The following is a 16,905-nucleotide window of genomic DNA, read 5'->3' as shown; positions in this document are numbered from 1 at the left end:
CTAATTATAGCATTACATTTTCATTGGTTTTCATTATTATTTACACTAAAATTGTACATTTTGTCTGCGCCAGCGTGACCGCAAGATGAACTTTCAAATATACCACCTGGCTTCAAAGCTTCATGCCAAGAATATACTAGTACACATGACAGAAAAATATGACCGTACATGTGCCATCCTGGTTACATTATTTTGTGTTATTAACATTAAATTAATTTAAATTTTGGCCTAATCAAATCGTAGTTTTGAAAAAAAAAAATTGATATTTTTGTTACAGCTGTCGTTTTAGAAATACCATAAGTGCGTCAAGATAGCTCTGCTACTTTGGCTATCGATAAGTCAAAATCAAGCAGCTGGAACCAGTTCGGAACCAGTCAACCCCAAACCGTTCCTTAAATTTTAGTGTCTACGGAAGTAGCAACCAATGTGGCTGTATTATATGTAAACACGAAAAGTATTTGTTTACAAAAACAACTCGTACCTTAGAATTTGAATTAATTTTAGCGCCATAAGCCATTGTTCAGTTACCATACAAAGGCTTAAGCGTAGATATAATTTATTATCGGCAATTCAATTGTCGCACTAGAATACAAAGCTACTTAGTAATAGTATACGATCTAAACTGCCAAACTTGCAGAAATTCTCATAAATCAAATTCATCTAAAACTTGCAGTATATCGCATAATCCAATTCATCTAATTGTTGCAAATGAGGTTAGAGTTCTTCAGATTCCATTTGAAAATCCTCCCGGTTTGTAATTGTCCATCATTTGAACAACGATTGCTGTTAAACATTTCCAATAAATATATATGTATGTACAATCCTATGTTTGATTAGTTATTTAAATAGTGGCCCATGTAGGATAAATCGTCATCTTGATCGCAATCGTTTTGACGCACTGCCACTGCTGTTTCCACAAGATAATAAAAGCATTTGAATTTTTCTCGCTCCTCACGAGTTAGAGCTGAAAAATAAGAGATGATTGTATTCACCGCCATATTAAAGGCTTTAAGATATGCCCACCTGGTCGTGGAGGAGTCTGCGGTTGTTGTATGCTTTCAGTCATTATTGAGGTTTGTTCCTGCTGCACACTTGGAACATCAGCTTCGTCGGCAGTGGTCATAACGGTTGCCTCGGCGCCCAATATATGATCTAACAAATTCTGATTGCCTGTAGATCATTCCGTAAATCATTAGAATTAAATATGGGAGAGAAAATCCACTCATTTATGAATTTTACCTTCAGTCTTTGTTATTTGATTGGATACATTGGCATTGGTACTCTTCTTTGTGGTTGTCACTTCTTCAGTAGTGAAAACGGTCCTGATTAAAAAAAAAAAGGAACAATGTAAAAGCAATCATTCAATCTTGTTCTTTGCAACTTACTTGATGACACTTTGCCAATCATCTGAGGTCTCGAAACGTACTTCTTCTTCGCTGCCCTGTTCGCACGATTCATAATCCTGGGCGCTATCTTCGCCCTCAGATCTGTGGATAAAGAAACAATACAATAAGTGAAAATGTCAGCAAAACTTGTCTAAATAAAAGTTGATATGCTAAAGTCGCTGCATAAATCTACCTAAGCATTTGAAAATCTTGCTTTTCTGATTGCTGTTCTCGCCCATCTTCGTTTTGAACATTCAGTCTAAGAACTTTCTCTGGGATAATCGCCTCGTTCTTCTCTTCGCTTTGTCGCTTGCGCCCGCCTTTCTTGAGTCTTTCTTTTTCTAAGTCTATCGATGGGTTAACCGATTCACTAGCTTCATTTAAGTAGCTACTACTACTGCAGCTGCTGTTGGCGATTGAACTACAGCTCTGGCTCACATCCTCGACACCGGACTTGCGTAATTTAAAGCTTTGTATCTTTTCAATAATGGTGGCTCGCAGCGAGGCATGTAGCTGTTGAAATTTTAGCGGATTGTTGGCAATTGCTTGTTGCCAACTTCGAAAGTAAGAAGTGGTGTTACAGTCTACATTCTTATCAACTAGAAGCGGTCTGGACATTACCTATAAATGACGCTCTCATCGTACTCTGGCTCCATTTTCATCATTTGGCCACTCGGTGTGCGCACATACTGATCAAAATTGGTCAACACATTGGCGATGCCCTCGTGCATTTCGGCTGCACTATGAACCTCCTCGGTAGCTCCAACAATCTGCAAGGCAAGCACATCATGATTAATATAATGTACCATTTAAATGAGAATTTGAATCGCTCACCACTTCAGAAGCAGGACTGCCTGTTATAGGATTGGGTGTGCCTCCACTTGGCATGCTAATGGTGCCTGAGGTATTGGGACTAATCTTCTTGCCGCGCCTCGAGATTGTAAAGTGCAATGGATCGTTGCCTTCGCGTCGTATCATTTCGGGCAGAATTCGTCGTCGCGCATTGATGAACCAATTGCAGACCTGCAACACTGTCAGGTTCGCCTCTTGGGACAGCGAAAACTTCTCGGCATCACTGGGATACGCATTGTAACGATGTTCGTAGAGCCAACGCTTTAAGATCTTCACCGAATGCTTGGGTAAATTGCCGCGACGCTTGCGCAGTGACCCGTTGATGTCGATCTGAGAATCCACGAGCATGTCATGATAGTTTTGTATCTCGTGCCCTGCCTGTTCAGAGTCGTGATCCTCCTCGACAATCTCGTCGGCGGATAGCGTGCCCAGCACTCCCATCGCATCGTGTTGCAAATGATCCTGTTCATTGCTCGACTCGGAATTATATCGTTCACGTGCTGCCACAGCTAAAAAAAAATTAATTACAATATATACATACATATATTAAGTAAATATTAGCATATATATGCTCACATAACAATATGTCGTACCTTCACTTTCTAGAAGATTCGCTTGTACATCCGCCTCGCGCATCATGTCCTGTATATTTTGACGCACTTGGCGATCCAGCACCAAATCAACCTCATGCTGCTCCGGCGATATCATTTTTTCGTTCAACTCGAAAACAACAATAAAAAATATAGGTAAAGGAGCAAGGTTGACTTGCAACTTCTTGAGCAGTTTCTCCTTTCACACGAAACGAAACAAAATTCAAAAAGCAGTTGAAAATATGACTGAAGTATATATTTTTTCTATTCCAAATAATCGTGTTCACAGCACAAGCTTTGAGATTTGACTAACTTTCACTGCATGAGATTTTTTTCCGGTGACAACAAAGTTCTAGCGCAGCCTCCTATTGCACATTATTTCCTTTTTTTGAAATTTGTCGCCCTACGAAATGGCTCGTTGTTAATAATCGAGTATGTTTTCTGTATGTGTGTGTGATGTTATCGTTTATCGAGAAGTTGTGGTATAAGACATTGCAAGACGTGACAGTATAACATGTCAAATTGACATTGCGAAGAAGAATTTTTGACAAATAGCTTAATACGCGCGCAGATTTCACACAAATGTAAACACTCTTGTCACTCAAACTGTTTTTCTCTTTTGCATTTAAATTTAAATTGCATATTTAGTTGGCTTCTAACCTCTGCGAGGTATGAAGCTGTACTTCGTTTTGTTTTCTGCACAGCGTTTTTACGCGTTACTTATTTCTATTGACGATCTTGATATCCAAATGTGCGCATTTGGCGACGACGCTGACGCAGTTTCACTTTGTATTTCCAATAAATGACACTGCTATTACAGTTTTAATCACTATTACAATTAGCAATGTTTTGTTTTGCTGCAATTTTAATTATGCATCTCTTTTGGCATTGGTTGTACACACTGAAATGAGCTGAAATTTGCGTTTGCAACCAACTTTGCGCGAGACAAAAACTGCGCACAGCCAACTTCGCGTACTACAAAAAATGGTAAACAAAACATTTGTAAACAATGAATGACAGCAGTGAAACGGAATATGTGCTCGATGAACAGCTGTTGTCCAATATGAAATGCAGCGAAGATGACGAACGAATGGAGGAAGAAGATATGGATCTTAAAGTTCCCATCAATGACCCTGAACTGTTTGCTGATCCGCTGCAGGAAACAAATTCAGCCTCCGCCAACTTTCCATGGTTGTTTAAAGATGAAGATATTATGTTGTTGTGTGATGAGGTGACGCTGCAACCAGCAAAAAGTCGTGGCAAGCGTGGACGAGCAGCAAGTGGCACTTACATTTCCAGCAATGGGCAACCATGGTGTTTGGAGCGTGAATCACAACCAAACACAGAGGAGCTGCCGTTAGCCAAGCAACAAGCGTGTGGCAAAGGACCCGTGAGATCCGTTACAAATGCAGTTGAGGCATGGATGCTACTGTTTGACGACGATATGTTACGCATGCTGCAACGCATTGTCAATGAGCAGATACGTAAAAGACGCAACCGAAATGATACTCAACGACTCACAGATCTCACAGAGCTGCGTTCCTGGTTGGGTCTAAACTATCTATGTGGCGTCTTCCGCAATGCACAGTACAGTGGACCTCTTGGTATAGTTCTCACATTGGCGTTTATATGTCAGTCAGAGTGCTAACTCATATTCCTCTTGCAGAAGAGCTCTGGACACTGGAACTGGGGAATGCTATATTTAGGGCAACTATGTCGCTGGCACGCTTTGTCTTCATAACCGAGATGCTCAGCAATCAGCCGGATGATGGTCAACGACTGTGGCAAAAGTTTCTCATCAACAGTCGCTCCTACTACGGTGCCAGCGCTTGGCTCTGTGTGGATGAAGTGCCCACCTTAGTTGACACCCGCTTGATGATCTGCTGCGATGCCAAGACACAGTACATGACCAATGCGTTGCTTGTGCAGCAACCCACGACACCCAGTAAAGAGCTAGTGCAGCTTATCTGTGATTACAAGACAACGGGACGTAATATTACACTTGGATCATATTATGCCACAGCGAAACATTGCGACCTGCTGCTGCAGTACAATTTAAGTAGCATCTGCAGACTGTCACCAGTTGCTGGTGAATATCCAAAAAACTGGACAGAGGGAACGCTGCGAAGCGGCGCCAAGCGATTGTCACAGCGCTGCGACGTTGCGCTGCTCAGCTGTGGCTTGCCCAGACAACTGGATGCCTTTCGAATCGAACAGCACACATCAACGGTGTGCTCGCAGTTCTATGAACTTGCCACGCGCTATAGCACAGCGTTTGCGTTACCCAAGCGTCAGGCGGAGGAGCGGCAGCTGCATCCCTTGCTGCAACTGTTGCATCTGCTGCTCAATATTGCTGCTGTGAATGCTTGGATCCTGCTGCGTCTATCGCCAAAGGGCAATGCGCATATCGAACAGCGCGACTTCCAGCGCCAATTGGGACTCTTTCTCACCCAGCAGCGTTTGCAGCACCGACTGCATCGTCGCACGACGTCTACAACGCTGGTAATGCGTCTGCAAATTTGCGAGATTCTTGGACAATCCAATCAGCGCCTGCTGAGCGAAGCAACTGGCGATGCAACGCAGCGTCAAGGCGTCGGCGTCATCAGCTTGAAGCGTGCCATGCTGCCCGAGGATGTCACGTTGGTCAGTCGCCATGGTGAGAAGCATCGACGTTGCAAGCCATGTGCGCGGAACAAGCGTGAAACAAAAGCCCGTACACGTTGCCAGCAGTGTCAAGCGCATCGTTGTGGAAATCATCTAATCTCTCGCTGCTATGACTGCATGGGTTTGCAAGAGTCTCAGCTGCCCGAGGGCAATATGAAAGGGCAGTAGTTGATTATCGGGTGCTGAATGACCAACTGAGAGTGGCTGCACAACATTTATTTGGAAAGTGGTAAGAGTTTGCTACAACGAATCCACAGATGGATTCAACAACTACAACTATAATGAAATTGGGCAACAAAAAGCGCCACTTAAAATTTGTACTGAAACGATTTGGGCTTATACTTGTTGGCCACAATTCCATTGCTGTTGTGGTTGCTGTGGCTGTTGCTGCTCGCCTTGCCCGTCTCAAAGGGATCCGAGCTGTCGAGGAACAGACTGAGGAACTGCTCGTTTTGCTCTTCTTTCAATGGCATCTCTAGTTCGCTGCACGACTTGACAATTTCAGCGCATGCGCGCAAGTCCTTGCGATCATCTAAAACAAACAAAAAATTAATAAATAAATCCAATTATTAAAGTAATTAAAGTTCATACATTGATAGCCAAAGAGTCTGCGTAAGCTGAGAGAGCAAGCCTCGCGTTGATTGTGCTCTAGGAATACTTCAATCAAACGATGGACTGCATCCACATTGTGATGACCCAGAAATGAGTCACATAGTCCATCTGCCCGGCGGGCCACTAAACTTTGCAGATCGGGAAAGCTCTCAAAGAGTTCTTCGGCATACTTTTGATCACTGAACCAACTGCTAATAAAGCACTGCTTCCACACACATCCCACCACAAAGATGTCGTTGTGCTCCCGGTGTATGGCGCGAGCCACTTCCGTCAGCGAGATCAAGACAGCCTCCGACTTCTGAGCCAAAGTTTCCTCGGCAATTGTGCGAAAAGCGCAACGCATCACGCGCCTTCCCTCATCGTTTTTTAAGGCAGCAGAGTAGCCACGATGCAGCGTCATAAGGGCGACATCGGCGTTGCCATTCTGCCACAAAGCCAGGGCCTTGAATGGCGCCAAATCCGAGTAAGTGATGGCAAAGGGATGCTTCAATTGTCGGCATGTTTCGGCCAGCGAGTCCAGCTGCTGCATGCGACCCATATTGCTCAAATACTTGAGACAGGCGATGAACACCTCGTTGCAGGGCAAGAGATGCCAGCGCACACACTGACGGATTAGGTAAAGGAAATCCACTTTATTCTTGATCTCCAGCGTGGCTAGTAGTAGATTGTCCAACTGTGGCTGCGACAGCGAACGTATGTCCAACCCCAGTTGCGGGGAACGCAACTGCTTCAAATCATTCATCATTCCCTTTGACATTAAGCCAACGTTCTGGCCAAAGCTATTTTTGTTTGCCTTCGTCTCCTTGGCAACGGGCGATTGTTTGGCCATAAGATTGTCATGCAACTCCTCCCACTTTTGTGTCTTGCGATTCACGAGCTCATCGGTGAAGGAATCAATGGCATCCAGTTGTTGTTGAGTGGACGTCTTTCGTCGCTGTGAAGTTCCTCCTGGCCAGAGCAACGCACTGAGGTAGTTCTGGAAGCGTTGCAATCCCTTAGGCGAGCCTGGAGCCACTGTCGTTGTGCCGTTGCTAGTTAGGCGCGTCAACATGGCCATCTCTGTTGGAATCAGCAGCCAAATGCACGTCCAATTCTACCTCTCGAACGGGTCATCAGCATTCGATAGTGTTGATAAATGTATAGGGACAGAAAAAACAAATACAACAATTATATAACTGAAAGTTGTGTGTGTAACCGTTTGCTCATTTGGTTCTGTTAACTTAATCGGGGGTGCTATTTTTATTAATGACGGCAGTTGAAATACAGTTATCGCTATACCTATGATTGATATTAAGCAGGTAAATGTAATGAATTTAAATTATTTCTTTGAGTACGACAAATATTTCCAAATTTTAATATATATATTAATATACTATTTCACTGATAACAGTTATCATCTAAACAGACAATTGTTATCGACTGTTAATAACACATAACCGTTTATTGGTGCTGCCTCAATAAATGCTTTATTTTGTATTAATAAATTGCTATTACTTATTGAAGAATATAAAATATAGAACCTTTTTGTAATTTAAGTTATATATGGCTGTACTGATAACAGCTTACATTTAAATAAGAGCCTGCTATTGATAACATAGGCTCTGATGTGTATTGCTATCTCAAACTGTATTAAGTACTACCAGTAATTCAACTGCGAATTTTATTTGCATTTATCGTATGTTTGAGCATAGGAATAGTGCATAGAATATTGTGCGTATTTATATATTTTTTAATTAATTTTTTAGCAGTCAGCTGTTGCTGCATTGCTGAGGACAGTTAACATTCAAACAATCAACGGTTATCGAGAATCGATAGAATGCAATGCGTCGCCTATCAAAAACAGCTGTTATTGGCAGAGCGTTTGCACCGCTGGACGAGATAAAACTCCACATAAACAAATCAAATGTCTGTTGTGGTGCTGGATAATGGTGCGTACACAGCGAAAGTGGGTCTCGCTACGCAGGATGAGCCTCAAGTGGTGCCCAATTGTATCATGAAAGCGAAGAGCGAGCGACGTCGCGCATTTGTGGGCAATCAAATTGACGAGTGCCGAGATACTTCAGCGCTGTATTACATCCTAGCGTTCCAGCGTGGCTATCTGCTTAATTGGGATACACAGAAGACCGTGTGGGATTATATATTCAGCAAAGAGGGCATCGGCTGTACGCTGGAGAATCGCAACATTGTCATCACTGAACCACAGATGAATTTCCAGAGCGTCCAGGAGGCAATGCTTGAAATGCTATTCGAGGAGTATCGTGTGGCGGGCATGTACAAAACCACAGCTGCCGATTTGGCCGCCTTCAACTATGTGGCCGATAGCGAAGAACGCACCACAATGCAATCGCTCAACTGCATTATAATCGATGTGGGATACAGCTTCACGCATATTGTGCCCTTTGTGCTGGGTCGACGAGTACTGGAGGGCATTAGGCGTATTGATGTCGGTGGCAAGGCGTTGACTAACCATCTAAAGGAGCTCATCTCATATCGCCATCTCAATGTTATGGATGAGAGTCATGTGGTCAATCAAATCAAGGAGGATGTTTGTTTTGTCGCTGAAGATTTTAAGGATATGATGAGTGTGCATCACAATGAGGCGAAGCGGCAACAAGTTGCTGTTGAATATGTGCTACCCGACTTCACCACTGTGAAGCGTGGCTACATACGTGTGCCTGGCCAGCCGCGGGACGATGAGGAACAACAGCAATTGGTTCCGCTGTGCAATGAACGCTTCACTGTGCCCGAAGTGCTCTTCAATCCCTCAGACATTGGAATTTCACAGGTTGGCATCCCGGAGGCCGTGGCTGATTCCCTTAAAGCGTGTCCGTGGGAAGCGCATCGTGAACTCTTGCTCAACATTCTTATTGTCGGTGGCAGTTCGCAATTTCCCGGCTTCCTGCCGCGCCTCAAGCGTGATCTGCGCGCCCTTGTGCCCGACGATCTGGAGGTGTCACTCATTTGTCCCGAGGATCCGGTGAGATACGCTTGGTATGGCGGCCGAGAAGTGGCCACCAGTCCAAATTTCCAAGAATTTATTTACACGAACGAAGACTACGAGGAGTTTGGCGTTCATGGACTGCAGCAGCGTTAATTATATATTGGAAGCATATTATTAGTATTATAAGTTGTATTTGTATAGCCCATAAATTGTATGAATGTCCCAGCAATTAAGATAAATAAGAAACACTTTGATAAACTTAAGCGAACAGCGATTCGGGCGGATTCCATTGTATTTCAGTGCTGGAAAATGCATCATTGAATATTGGTAGTGATGCAAATGCTGTTGCTAAATAACAACAATTATTGCAACAAGTGTGTAAACTCACATCTCTAGTGCTAATGTTCAGATGTTATTGAGAAGACTGTCGGCGAAGTGACAACAATGAAGAACACCGGGTAAGGGCACTTAGACAAACTGAATAAACTTGTTAAATAATTTGTTATTTATAGCAAGTTACGGGGTAAGACTCTTTTTATAACGGGTGCATCGCGAGGCATTGGCAAAGCAATCGCTCTAAAAGCAGCTTGCGATGGAGCAAATGTAGTTATAGCGGCCAAAACCGCTGAACCACATCCAAAACTGCCGGGCACAATCTATACGGTCGCCGCGGAAAGTAGGTATTGCAATAAGCATACTTATTTTAATTGGAGTTTGCACTTTACTTGTTTGTTATCTCCCTTATCACATAGTCGAAGAAGCTGGCGGCAAAGCGTTGCCTTGCATTGTTGATGTTCGCGATGAGCAACAGATTCGAAAGGCCGTTGAAGCTGCAATCGATAAATTTGGAGGCATCGATATTGTGATCAATAATGCGAGCGCGATTTCAAAAACTCAAACTTTGCAAACCGATATAAAGCGTTATGATCTCATGCACAATATCAACACAAGGGGCACTTTCTTGGTGTATGTACATATTTCTAATGTTATTTAGAATTTAATTAAGTCTGTTTGATAATTACAGCTCTAAGGTTTGTTTACCATATCAATTGAAGAGTGACAATCCGCACATTTTGACCATGTCGCCACCACTGAATATGAAAGCCGAGCATTTCTCTATACATACGGCATATACTATTGCCAAATATGGCATGTCTATGTGTGTGCTGGGCATGGCTGAAGAGTTTCGTCCTCAGGGAGTTGCTGTGAATGCTCTTTGGCCTCGAAGCACCATTCACACTGCAGCAGTTGATATGCTCTATGGCTCAAAAGGTGCATTACATTCTCGTAAGCCCGAAGTGATGGCCGATGCAGCTTACGCTATATTATGCCGCGATGCAAGGCAATGCACCGGAAATTTCTTTATTGATGAGGACGTTTTATTAGACGCTGGAGTCAAGGATCTTGCCAAGTATGCTTGTCACCCTGAAAATGTTCACAAATTGAAAGCGGCTATATTTATGGACGTTAATTGTGCAGCATCAAAATTGTAAATAAAGTTTCTACTAAATAAATGTTTAACGGCTTCAGTGTTCGAAAATGCAGTTACTATTACAGTTCGATGACAGCGTTTAATCGTTGGTGAATAGCAGTTGATAGTGATGGTTGCTCAAACGATTGCAACAAGTGTGCTAACTCACATCTCTAGTGCCAATGTTCAGTTGTTATTGAGTGTGAAGAAGGCTGGCAGTCAACAATGAAGAACACTGGGTAGAAGACTAGTATGAATAAACTTAAATAAATTAATAATATTGTCTTTATTGTCAGCAAGTGTGTGGTAACCGTCGTCGCATGCAGACGTGTATTTATTGTGCTCCGGGAAAAAATATTCAATAAGATCACATAAGTGCAGTGACTGGTTTAAAAAATCTACAATATCGCGAAAAGACGCTCTTTGCGATGAAATCGCTAATGTTTATATTGATTGATTAATTAATTAATATAAATCATAACAATTAAAACTCTAATTAATCAATCTCGATTACAATGAGTCAAAACGACATTCGTGCACAACGTCACCGTGAGCAAGACGAGAGACGGCTCTCACAACAACGAAACAACGCGTACTTCTCTTTTAAAGCGACCGAATATAATGCAAGCTCTGATCAAGTGCGGTCAATTACCCCCAACTCGACCGAATTCTTAAACGTAGAGAGTAATAGAGCGCGCTCATGCTCTCCCTCGCTACCATCGATGTCTCTGCAGCCTAAGAGCGCAGTAACCAGCACCGCAATTTCGCTGACAACGTCAACCGTAACAACAACAACAACCGCAACTGTATCGACAGCGCGTTTAACGACATCATCAGCTAGCAGCGCAAACATTACTAAGTCTGTCGCTGCGCTGCCCGAAAAAAAGAACAAAAACAATGAACCTATTAAGCCGGCTGTGCAGACTGGTATGGATCGCTACATTCAAATTAAAAGAAAGATGAGCCCTCTAAATTCTCAACGCAAAATAACCCGTGGCAATGCTAGCCTAGCTGCAATAGAAACGGACATGAACTCGAACCGATTCAAAATCTTGGCAGACGCCTATGAGGTTGAGGCGGCCGAATCTACTGAAGTCGAGAAAAGGAAGCCAAAGCCTCCGCCTATTTATATACGAGAAAAAGTTCCAATGTTCTCGTCAACAAAATTATTGAGCTTATTGGCAAGGATAACTTCCACATAATACCCCTTGTAAAGGGCAACATTCACGAAACAAAAGTTCAAATGAAGTCTGAAGATAATTACAGAGTATTATCGAAATATCTTACCGATAATAAAAAGAACTTTTACACGTATCAGCTTAAAAGCAGCAAGGGTTTGCAAGTCGTACTCAAGGGTATAGAATCTGAAGTAACGCCTGCAGAGATAACAAAGGCACTACAAGAGAAGGGATTTAGCGCAAAGACAGTCTTCAATATCCTTAACAGGGATAGAAAGCCGCAACCACTCTTTAAGGTTGAGCTCGAGCCAGACAATAAGCCCCTGAAGAAATACGAAGTGCACCCTATATACAATCTTCAGTTCCTGCTGCATCGCCGAATTACAGTTGAGGAACCGCACAAACGCAATGGTCCGGTACAATGTGCGAACTGCCAAGAATATGGTCATACAAGGTCATACTGTAAACTGCGCCCGGTGTGTGTAGTTTGTGGAGAGCTTCATGACTCCGCACACTGCCCAGCGAGCAAAGATGACTGCAACTCGAAAAAGTGCGGCAACTGCGGTGGCAATCACACTGCTAACTATAGAGGTTGCCCAGTTTATAAGGATCTGAAAAGCCGCATTCATCAAAAGGAATTACCGCCCGAACCCAAAATAAAACGTTGAAAGTCTCCAGATCAAACCCTGAAGTCTTCTTCTCGACTGCAGCCAGATCCTCACTAGGACCTATTAACTCTGACAAAAGTGTGACATACGCAAGCGCTTTAAAATCAGGACCGGCTATCCCTGCCTCAAAAGTTCATTTCTGCAATCAGCATACCAAGAACCGAACATGGCTCAGCAACATCAATCGCCGGAGCAGTCAAAAAGCAACTTCGAAGCTATGATATGCAGCTTACAACAAAGCCTTACAGAATTTATGTCATTTATGCGCACAACTATGCAAGATTTAATGCGAAACCAAAATCTATTGATTGAAATGCTGGTTTCACAACAATCCAAATAATGACTCCCCTACGGATCTCTACGTGGAACGCTAACGGCGTTTCACAGCATAAACTTGAGTTAGCTCAATTCCTACTCGACAATCAAATCGACGTAATGCTGCTTTCAGAAACACACCTTACAAACAAATACAATTTTCATCTTCGAGGATATACTTTCTACGGAACAAATCATCCAGACGGTAAAGCACATGGTGGGACTGGAATTCTAATCAGAAGCCGTATTAAGCACTACTATCATAACAAATTTGCTAAAAACTACCTACAGGCCACATCTATAAATATAAAACTAAATACCGGCAACGAACTTACACTAGCCGCCGTATACTGCCCCCCTCGCTTCACTATAGCTGAAGATGAGTTTATGCAGTTTTTCAACTCACTAGGAGACCACTTCATAGCAGCAGGAGACTACAATGCCAAGCACACACACTGGGGATCTCGTCTCGTGACTCCAAAAGGAAAGCAGCTCTACAATGCCATTATCAACGCCAAGAACAAGCTCGACTATGCTTCTCCTGGCACACCAACATACTGGCCGGCAGACCCAAAGAAACTGCCCGATTTAATAGACTTTGCGATTACCAAAAACATTCCAAAAAATCTGATAAGCGCCGAATGCCTTTCGGATCTTTCATCTGACCACTCGCCTATACTGTTTATTCTACTCCGGCATCCAGGAACATTGGAACAATCACTAAAATTGACCTCACAGAAAACTAATTGGATTAAGTACAGAAAGTATATAAGCTCACACATTGAGCTAAGTCCCCATCTCAATAATGAAGCCGACGTAGACAGCTTTGTTAATTCACTGGAGTCTGTACTTGTCTCTGCAGCCCAAGCTTCAACACCTCAAACCATAAATACACAAAGCAATCAAAAGAAGACAAATCTACAAATCGAGCAGCTCGTCCTCGAAAAGCGACGCTTACGTCGAGAGTGGCAATTCCACAGATCGCCATCTTCTAAGCAACGTTTAAGACATGCCTCACGTGAACTTACTAAAGCTCTACAGCAAGAAGAAGCATATGTCCAACGCCACTACATAGAGCAATTGTGTACTTCTAGTACGAAAAACTCACTATGGAGAGCTCACCCTACTCTGAGCTCACCGAAAGAAGCCGTGATGCCTATAAGAAATCCCACAGGAGGCTGGGCGCGTAGCGATGCAGACAGAGCCAGCACGTTTGCCAACCACCTTAAAAATGTATTCCAACCAAATCCTGCCACGAGTGCGTTTACTCTGCCGACTTTATCAAATGAGCCTCAGCTTCAACGTGAGCCAATCGAATTTCGCCCAAATGAAATCGTTAGCATCATCAAAAATCAACTGAATCCGAAAAAATCCCCGGGATGCGACCTCATAACTCCCAAAATGATCATCGAGCTCCCATATTGCGCCGTTTGCACTATCACCCAGCTTTTCAACACCATCGCAAAACTTGGCTACTATCCAATGAGATGGAAGAAGTCAATTATAATAATGATAGCAAAGCCGGGAAAAGACCACACAGTCCCCACGTCGTATAGACCTATAAGCCTACTTTCATGCTTATCTAAACTCTTTGAAAAATGCGTTTTGATTCGGATAAACACGTACCTAAGACTCCAGGAAGGAATCCCGTCACATCAATTTGGGTTTCGTGAAAAGCACGGAACAATTGAGCAGGTCAACCGGATAACATCAGAAATTCGGAACGCGTTCGAAAAACGAGAGTACTGTACTGCCATATTTTTAGATGTCTCTCAAGCATTTGATAGAGTCTGGCTAGAAGGTCTAATGTACAAGATCAAGACAATGCTCCCCAGCAACACCCATAAGCTTTTAGAGTCTTACCTTTACGACAGAAAATTTGTTGTGAGATGCAACTCTGCTATATCTGATGTTTTCACTGTTGGAGCTGGAGTTCCTCAAGGTAGTGTGCTAGGGCCAACACTATACGTCCTCTACACAGCAGACATCCCGACAAGCACACGAATAACAACATCTACGTTTGCTGATGATACAGCTATTCTTAGCCGCTCGAAATGCCCGAGGCAAGCAACTGCGCAGCTAGCTCTTCATATGGTCGATGTTGAAAAATGGCTATCAGATTGGCGAATTAGAGTGAACGAACAAAAATGCAAGCACGTTACATTCACCCTGAACAGACAAAACTGCCCGCCGCTAACGTTAAACAACACTCCACTCCCGCAAGCAAACGAAGTGACATATCTAGGAGTACACCTCGACAGAAGACTCACATGGCGCCGGCACATTGAAGCCAAAAGAACACACCTAAAGCTAAAAGCCAGCAGCCTTCATTGGCTTATCAACGCTCGGTCTCCCCTTAGCCTTGAATATAAAGTCCTGCTATATAACTCGGTACTAAAACCTATATGGATGTACGGCTCCCAATTATGGGGGAGTGCCAGCAATAGTAATATTGACATAGTCCAGCGAGCTCAGTCGAAGATCTTGAGAACCATCACCGGGGCACCGTGGTACGTTCGCAACGAAAACATACAACGCGACTTAAACATCCTACCAGTCAAAGAAGTGATCGCAGAACAGAAGGAAAAGTACTTTACCAAGCTACTGTTGCACCCTAACCACCTGGCGAGAGGTCTAACAAGGTTGAGCAACCAATCACGTCTTCGTCGTAATGACTTACCCACCCAGCGACCGACCTGAGGGACGCGCAACCAGAATGCAGTTTTAACACACTGTTAGCTAAATTTTAATGTTAAGATTCGTAAACTTATTGTTAGTCTCAAAATCTAGAGAAGATTCAATAAATAAAAGCAAAGTCCTCAAAAAAAAAAAATTGTCAGCAAGTTGCAAGGAAAAACCCTTTTTATAACTGGTGCATCTCGTGGCATTGGCAAAGCGATTGCATTGAAAGCAGCTCGCGATGGAGCAAATGTTGTGATTGCGGCCAAAACAGCTGAGCCTCATCCCAAGCTACCTGGCACAATCTATACGGCCGCAGAGGAAAGTTAGTACTGCACTTTGGATTGGTTGAATTTTGAACTTTGATAGTGTATTGGGTTCATTGCTTATCTTGACTTTAACTTTCAGTCGAAAAGGCCGGAGGCAAAGCGTTGCCCTGCATTGTGGATGTTCGCGATGAGAAGCAGGTGCAACAGGCGGTTGAAGCTGCTGTGGCAAAATTTGGCGGCATTGATATTGTGATCAATAATGCGAGCGCCATTTCGCTAACACCGACACTGGACACGGAAATGAAGCGCTATGATCTGATGCAAAATATCAACACAAGGGGCACATTCTTGGTGTAAGTGTTATCTCAACTTTTTGAATTAATTATTTAATGCTTATCAATACTCCATAGATCGAAAACCTGTTTACCATATCTTCTCAAGAGCGATAATCCTCACATTCTAAACTTATCACCACCTTTGAACATGAAGCCGCATTGGTTTTCCAACCATACCGCCTATACCATAGCTAAATACGGCATGTCAATGTGTGTGCTTGGCATGGCTGAGGAATTCCGTGCTCAGGGTGTTGCAGTGAATGCTCTGTGGCCCAGGACAACTGTTCACACTGCGGCAGTTGATATGCTCTCTGGTCCGGAGGGATCTTTACATTCTCGGAAACCGGAGGTGATGGCAGATGCAGCTTATGCTATAATATGCCGAGATGCTAGAGACTACACGGGGAACTTCTTTATCGATGACGAGGTTTTGTTGGACGTTGGTGTAAGGGACTTTAGTAAATACGCTTGTTATCCGGAGAATATGCACAATTTGCAGTTGGATATTTTCTTGGATGACGCAGGTCCATTTGCAAAGCTGTAAAAAATTGTTGTTGTAATCGTTTTTATATTGTTGATTTTAAATAAAGCATTTCTGTAAATATTTTAAATTCAACTACAAAGCTGGCGCCAACAAGTATATCGATATTGCAGATAAAATAGTGTCGATTAGTAAAACGAACCACTCTCGTTTGAACTAGTTCAGTCAGGACTGTTGATATTTTTAAAAATAAAATATCGCATTGACATTATTTCGATGTTTTTTATTGGTCGTTTATACTGAATATAATGATAGATCGCGGAATTTTAGTAGCCCTAACAAAATAATGAAGGCAAAGAAAATTCTTAGAATAATAATACGAATGTTCGCCGGAGCTGACAATGAAATAAAATAACGCATATTTAAAAATAATCGACTAGAAAATGCTGCGACGATAACATGGGT

General features: G+C 42.9%; 6 protein-coding genes across 8 annotated transcripts; 4 read left to right on the top strand and 2 right to left on the bottom strand.

Moving 5' to 3' along the window:
* Positions 1-524: 524 nt before the first annotated feature.
* Positions 525-3,189, bottom strand: LOC133841147 (uncharacterized). 2 transcript variants are annotated; one of them, XM_062273452.1, is made up of 8 exons: positions 2,831-3,189; positions 2,220-2,746; positions 2,007-2,155; positions 1,579-1,941; positions 1,386-1,487; positions 1,240-1,322; positions 1,024-1,170; positions 525-964 (listed from the first exon to the last, which is right to left on the bottom strand). In XM_062273452.1, exons 1-8 carry the CDS (start codon positions 2,943-2,945, stop codon positions 834-836), a joined length of 1,617 nt encoding a protein of 538 aa, XP_062129436.1. In that variant the 5' UTR covers positions 2,946-3,189; the 3' UTR covers positions 525-833. The 2 variants fall into 2 exon arrangements, with proteins under 2 accessions (XP_062129436.1, XP_062129437.1); XM_062273453.1 differs by lacking the exon at positions 1,579-1,941.
* Positions 3,190-3,217: 28 nt separating this feature from the next.
* LOC133841146 (uncharacterized) lies at positions 3,218-5,778 on the top strand. The gene is made up of 2 exons (XM_062273451.1): positions 3,218-4,431; positions 4,494-5,778. Exons 1-2 carry the CDS (start codon positions 3,837-3,839, stop codon positions 5,657-5,659), a joined length of 1,761 nt encoding a protein of 586 aa, XP_062129435.1. The 5' UTR covers positions 3,218-3,836; the 3' UTR covers positions 5,660-5,778.
* On the bottom strand, positions 5,660-7,298 carry LOC133841148 (uncharacterized). The gene is made up of 2 exons (XM_062273454.1): positions 6,083-7,298; positions 5,660-6,023 (listed from the first exon to the last, which is right to left on the bottom strand). The coding sequence occupies exons 1-2, from the start codon at positions 7,158-7,160 to the stop codon at positions 5,800-5,802; spliced, it is 1,302 nt and encodes a 433-aa protein (XP_062129438.1). The 5' UTR covers positions 7,161-7,298; the 3' UTR covers positions 5,660-5,799.
* Positions 7,299-7,874: 576 nt separating this feature from the next.
* On the top strand, positions 7,875-9,307 carry LOC133841738 (actin-related protein 6). Its single transcript, XM_062274427.1, has one exon. The coding sequence runs from the start codon at positions 8,007-8,009 to the stop codon at positions 9,195-9,197; it is 1,191 nt and encodes a 396-aa protein (XP_062130411.1). The 5' UTR covers positions 7,875-8,006; the 3' UTR covers positions 9,198-9,307.
* A 31-nt stretch (positions 9,308-9,338) lies between these two features.
* On the top strand, positions 9,339-10,748 carry LOC133841741 (hydroxysteroid dehydrogenase-like protein 2). 2 transcript variants are annotated; one of them, XM_062274430.1, is made up of 4 exons: positions 9,339-9,502; positions 9,557-9,720; positions 9,797-10,010; positions 10,069-10,748. In XM_062274430.1, the coding sequence occupies exons 1-4, from the start codon at positions 9,489-9,491 to the stop codon at positions 10,535-10,537; spliced, it is 861 nt and encodes a 286-aa protein (XP_062130414.1). In that variant the 5' UTR covers positions 9,339-9,488; the 3' UTR covers positions 10,538-10,748. The 2 variants fall into 2 exon arrangements, with proteins under 2 accessions (XP_062130414.1, XP_062130415.1); XM_062274431.1 differs by lacking the exon at positions 9,339-9,502 and having other exon boundaries at positions 9,586-9,724.
* LOC133841740 (hydroxysteroid dehydrogenase-like protein 2) lies at positions 10,665-16,529 on the top strand. Its single transcript, XM_062274429.1, has 4 exons — positions 10,665-10,754; positions 15,517-15,680; positions 15,764-15,977; positions 16,035-16,529. Exons 1-4 carry the CDS (start codon positions 10,741-10,743, stop codon positions 16,501-16,503), a joined length of 861 nt encoding a protein of 286 aa, XP_062130413.1. The 5' UTR covers positions 10,665-10,740; the 3' UTR covers positions 16,504-16,529.
* Positions 16,530-16,905: the final 376 nt, after the last annotated feature.

This window comes from Drosophila sulfurigaster, chromosome 3, assembly GCF_023558435.1.
Source record: "Drosophila sulfurigaster albostrigata strain 15112-1811.04 chromosome 3, ASM2355843v2, whole genome shotgun sequence".
Classification (NCBI taxonomy): Eukaryota; Metazoa; Arthropoda; class Insecta; order Diptera; family Drosophilidae; genus Drosophila; species Drosophila sulfurigaster.
The sequence above is the reverse complement of the archived record's forward strand: the minus strand, read 5'-3'. Positions and strand labels throughout refer to the sequence as shown.